Source organism: Nomascus leucogenys, chromosome 19 (assembly GCF_006542625.1).
Source record: "Nomascus leucogenys isolate Asia chromosome 19, Asia_NLE_v1, whole genome shotgun sequence".
Taxonomy (NCBI): domain Eukaryota; kingdom Metazoa; phylum Chordata; class Mammalia; order Primates; family Hylobatidae; genus Nomascus; species Nomascus leucogenys.
In genome coordinates, this window is record NC_044399.1 from 48,242,080 (window position 1) to 48,248,079 (window position 6,000).

General features: G+C 35.4%; 1 protein-coding gene across 2 annotated transcripts in view; it reads left to right on the forward strand.

The window, feature by feature from the left end:
- The window catches only part of HNRNPLL (heterogeneous nuclear ribonucleoprotein L like), a 40,672-nt gene extending 35,332 nt beyond the window's left edge, over positions 1-5,340 (forward strand). For both annotated transcript variants that reach the window (XM_030799823.1, XM_030799822.1), the window contains one exon: positions 3,661-5,340. In XM_030799823.1, coding sequence (XP_030655683.1) covers positions 3,661-3,716 — 56 coding nt within the window. In that variant the 3' untranslated portion in view covers positions 3,717-5,340. The remainder of the gene's footprint in view (positions 1-3,660) is intronic.
- Positions 5,341-6,000: the final 660 nt, after the last annotated feature.

Consider the following 6,000-nt stretch of genomic DNA (forward strand, 5'->3'; position numbering starts at 1 on the left):
CCTTTCATGAAGTTGCAGTCAAATTGTTGTCTAAGTCTGCAGTAATCTCAGGGCTTGACTGAAGCCAGAAGATCCACCCCCAGGCACACTCATATGGTTGTGTGTAGGCTCAGTCAAGCCACATTGGCCTTTTCATGGTAGCTGACTTCTCTCTGAGTGATCCAAGAGATAAATCAACAATTTTTTTATAACCTAACATTGGAAGTGGCATACCATCACTTAACGTTATAATTTTTTTAGTCACAGAGACCAAACATAGTGTAGGAGGGGACTATACAGGGTGGGAGTACCAGGAGGTTGGAATTACCTTCAAGCTATAGCTTCCACAATCCCTGCTGATCATTTTAGAGGAAAGCAATACCTGCATATGTTTAAAAAGCTCAGGCAGTACATAAAGGTACAAAATGAAAAGTTAAAGCTTTCTACAACCTCCAACCTTTTGTCTAGTTCTTTTTTCTTCCCTAGTGTGTATATAAAATTACATATATTTTTAAAACTTGGCCGGGCACTGTGGCTCAAGCCTGTAATCCCAGCACTTTGGGAGACTGAGGTGGGCGGATCGTCTGAGGTCAGGAGTTCGAGACCAGCCTGGCCAACGTGGCGAAACCCTGTCCGTACTAAAAAAAAAAAAAAAAAAAAAATTAACCTGGTGTGGTGGCACACACTTGTAGTTTCAGCTACTTGGGAGGCTGAGGCAGGAGAATTGCTTGAACCCGGGAGGTGAGGTTGCAGTGAGACGAGATCACGCCATTGCCCTCCAGCCTGGGCGACAGAGCAAGACTCCGTCTCAAAGAAAAAAAAGAAAAAGATTCTTCTGTACATACTTTCCTGTGTCTTGCTGTTTTCACTTAATATATCTTGGAGCTATTTCTATATTGCCACATTCAAAGCTGCTTTTTTAAAGCATTTTCAGGATAGCTATTTATAGTCAAGATGTATCACAGTTTTGTCTTATTTACCCATCCCCCCACTGATGAACACTCTGGTTGCTTCTGTTTGTTTTTTTCTGTTACTGTAATAAACATCCTTATAGTCGCACTTTTTCATTTTTAAATTTTTTTTAATTTTTAATTTTTTTTTTTTTAAATAGAGACAAGGTCTCACTGTGTTGCCCAGGCTGGTCTTGAACTCCTGAGCTCGAGTGATCCTCCTGCCTCAGCCTCCCAAAGTGCTAGGATTACAGATGTGAGCAACCACGACTGGTCAATAGTTGCACTTTCTAATGTGTGTTTGTAGGTCAGTTTTTCAGTAGTGTAGGGCATGAAGGTTTATAGTTAGGTAAAATGTTGCTAGATTGTACTTTATAAAGGTTGCACCAGTTTACATTACCAACCGTGGTATATGAAAGTATTCATTGCTCAGCACTCTTAGCAACACTGAGTGTTGTCAGATATTCAATTTTTACCAGTATGATAGATGAAAAATGGTATTCGGTTGTTTTAATTTGTGTCAAGTCAAGTGAAATTGTTACCCTGTTTGTCTCCATAATAGTAACAATGGCCTTTTTTGTTTTGTTTTGTTTTTTGTTTTTCTTCTTTTTTGAGACGAGTCTCGCTCTGTCCCCCAGACTGTAGTGTAGTGGCGCTATCTTGGCTCACTTTAACCTCCGCCTCCTGGGTTCAAGCGATTCTCCTGCCTCAGCTTCCCAAGTAGCTGGGATTATAAGCACCCACCACCACACTCAGCTAATTTTTGTATTTTTGGTAGAGACGGGGTTTCGCCACGTTGGCCAGGCTGGTCTTGAACTCCTGGACCTCATGATCTGCCCACCTCGGCCTCCCGAAGTGCTGGGATTACAGGCATGAGAAAACTCAAGTCTAATTTTTGAAACTTTGTGCTGTGTAATTTACTTTGATCCTGGATCTAAAGGGTATTTAAATAATAGGGGAACATTATAGGGTGTGGTGATGAATGATGGTTTAAAAAAGAGAAAAAAAAACCACTAAATGATTTATGGGTGGAATAACATCTGAAGTTTGCTTTAAAATATTCTAGCTTTCAAAACTATGTGTGAAGGGTAGGTAGATGAAGTAAGACTGTCAAATATTGACCATTATTGAAGCTGGGTGATAGGTATGTGGGGATTCATTAAACCTATCTACATTTTTGTGTATGTTTGAAAATTCCTTAATAAAAAGTTAAGTAAGAAACACCTTTTTTTTTTTTTTTTTTTGAGACAGGGTCTTGCTCATCTCCTAGCCTGGAATGCAGTGGTGCAATCACGGCCCACTGCAGCCTCATCTTCCCTGAGCTCAAGTGATCCTCCCACCTCAGCCTCCCAAATAGCTGGGGCTATAGGAGTGCAACACCACACCCAGCTTATTGATGTATATTTGTTTATTTTTAAATTTTTTTACATGGAGGGATCCTGCTGTGTTGCCCAGGCTGGTGGTCTGGAACTCCTGGCCTCAAGCAATCCTCTGGCCTCAGCCTCCCAAGTTGCTGGGATTATAGGCAAAAGCCACAATGTCAGCTTTCTTCTCATTTTACTTTTAGTTAAAAAAAGGAAATTTTATTAAGTATCAGTCAGGCTTAATTTTTGAGAGAAAGTTTTAAAAAGCTTTAAAGTTACATGAAATACCTTAGAGACAGTATATAGATTATAAACTATTTGGAGATAGGGACAGTTATGTATGTTTTTATCCTCTGCAGTGTCTTGTACACACTTGTTGATGCATATGCTTTTCCCCATACAGAAATTTTTTTTCTTTAATGAACTACAGCCTTTAATACTAAAATTTTGATACATTAAGATAGCAAAACTGGTTCTTTGCTTTGATTTCTTATATATGCAGTTGAGGAAGAGCTGTTTCTGCCTGGTCTGAAAAATTAAAGGAAAGAAAAATTTACAAAGTGGAAATATTTTTGTGAAGTATACCCAGTTGGTTTTTTTTTTTTTCCAGTAATTTCAAAACTTATATACCCCACTGATGAAGAGAGATTTAATACTAGATTTCCTGGAACCTTTTGGGATCATAGATGTCTTCATGTACATTCCAGCTTTGTCCTACTTCCCAAGCTGTATTTGAATTGGCTTTTATAGAGAGTTAACTGCTGGCAATATTTTTGCAATGTGAGCTTTGCTGCATAATCCTGATACTATTTATTCTTTAATGATCAATTCACTAAAAAATATTGAGTGCCAGACAGTGTTGAGAACAATAGAAATGTAGCAGTGAACAAAGTCCCTGCCTTCATGAGCTTACCTTCCAGTAAATATGAATAAAAATCTTTCCCTTACCTTACTTAGAAATTTTACTTTTTTTTTTTTTTTTTTTTTTTTTGAGACGGAGTCTCACTCTGTTACCCAGGCTGGACTGCACAATCTCGGCTTGCTGCAACCTCTACCTCCCAGGTTCATGCAATTCTCCTGCCTCAGTCTCCTGAGTAGCTGGGACTACAGGTGTGCACCACCACACCCAGCTAATTTTTGTATTTTTAGTAGAGGCGGGGTTACGCCTCATTAGCCAGGCTGGTCTCGAACTCCTGACTTCAGGTGAGCCACTGCGTCTGGCCAATTTTACTTCTTTATATTCCTGCTTTATATTCACCACATTTTTTATATTTAGTATAAAAAGGTGAAATAATTTACTCTGGTACTTCAAGGTGATCTTGAAAGTTTGATGAAGTGAAATATTAACTGTTTTTTACTTTTTACAGATGGTTCCAATCCCTATACATTGAAGCTTTGCTTTTCTACATCATCCCATTTATAAGAAGAGAAGAGCATGTTAGAATTTATGTTCACCTTTATTACAATTTCAAAGCTACACTTCATTAAAAAAAAAAACTAAAATGGTTGATCTCATGTTGCCTTGCTTACTTTAAGATCCTGTTCTGTAATAAACATATTTTGCCTCGAGTAAATTTGTTGTAAACTTAAATATTGAATTGTTTTCATTTTAAGATAGAATATCATAATGTAGACTACAGCTTCATTGTAGATTATACAGATATATGATTTCTAACCTTATTACTGGAATTTTTCTTCCACAGTAAAAATATATTTGCATTCTTAATGCTAATTATCTGCAAGTATTTTTTCATTGTGTAAGAGATTAATGCAGGTGAAAGTATTGCATTTTAATATAGAATTCCTATTATATGTTTAGATGTTTAAGTATGTTGCAGTTACTCATATTAAACATAACTTGTATTTATTATTTTAATCAAGTTTGAGAATAACATTACGTATGTTGAATTTTAAGTGCTACAGATTTAACTGATTTTATATTTCTGAAAGGCTAACAGACATGGATACACGTATACAGTATGCATTCAAACTTATTTAAATTGGTGTATTTTTTTTTAAGTCACTGTCCATTTGTATTGACATGCCTCTGTTTCTAGTCCAGTTTGGAGATTTTATAAAGTTATAACAATGAGTTAATGTGTTCATTTTCATTTGTTGCATGTGACTTAAATCTTAAATACAGCTAGTATTTGGCATTGAGATTTTTATAGAGGTTATAATTAACAGTTCCTCTTATAGATAATAATCTGGGATCCATGGGTGGGCTTCAGAGAATCTGTGTACCCACTAAAATTGTATGTAGAATTTTGGATATTTACATTTTTATTTTTTACTCTTGGATCCATCAGTAATATGTATTTTTCTATATGGTACAAGATTTAAGGATCTAATTTTATTTTTATTCCAAACAGATAGCTATTTGTCTCAATACCATTTATTAAACATTCTTTCTCCCACTGGATCTGTTTTTTTTTTCTTTTTAAAATAATAGATTTTATACATAGGCAAGTAAGATTTAAGGACCAAACATGGTATTAAGAGACTATAGCACGATTGTTGTCAAGTTCACAGCTTTTTTACAATAGAAAAACTGATGTGGCCGTTTTGTTTTCATCTTTAAAAGAAGGGAGAATACGTGTCATCTACCTAGAATAACTGATATCAATAGTTGACAATATCAGTTTTGTAATCCTGACACTTTAAAATTTGTAAATGAAAGTTCCATTTAGATCTTTTGTAAAGACTTTATTTTAAATTTTAATATAAAAAATCCTTTTAGAAATAAGGCAGGCGTTTACAATTTTAGAGCTGTTTAATAGAAAGTTTAGAGGGAAACTAAACACACATTAACATTTATTTCCCCTCATTTTGATGGCAGTGGGCCGGGATTTAGCCCTCTAAAGATGAAGAAAAAATTAAATTTAATCTAGAAGTATTTTAGACCCTTATCACAGAACCCAGTAAGTTATGCCAAGGGTAACTGTGTGAACTGTGTTCGATACTGGGCTATGTATGTTTCTTATTCGTTGCCAGTTTAATACCTAAGTTTATCTAACTTTACAATAAAGCTTTTTTCCCCCTATAAATACTTTTCTACCTCTGTTGAAAAATTGAAATACCTTAATTTTGGTTTATGTAATAGTTCTACTTTCCTTCCTCCTCTGAAAATTAATGTGGGTTGTCAGAATTACAGCCTTTTTAATGCCTAAGATTTTAAGAAATAAACCTGTAGGTATTGGCAGGGCTTATTTCATTTAGATTTTAATTAGTATTGATGTGTAGAAATGATTTTTATCTGTAAGGCTCTCTCTCCACCAAAATAAGTGAATTGTTTGGGAGTAAACTAGTTGGTAAGTTGGGCCTTGCTGATAGATATATGCACTGGTGTGTAAGCCCTATACTGCTGCTGTCACTAATGTTTTTGATAGTTTACTTAGGCATGACTGCTATTAATGAAGTTTGCTTTGTGAATACTCTCTTTCCTTAGCCTTGGTAACATTCTTCTCTGTGCTATCTTTATGCTTTTAGAAGAACAAGAAAAAGCAGATTTAAGAGCTTTAAAGAAATAATACTAGCTTTGAGTTTTTAAAAAAAATATTGAAATCCCATCTCTGTATCCAAATCCTACTACATATTTGATAATAAATCTGCCAAACTGAGTTATGGAATATGAGCTGCCTTTTAAAATCCCTATTCTCCTGCTGAAGGTGTTACCTCACCAAATAAAAATATTTGCAGCTGCAGCC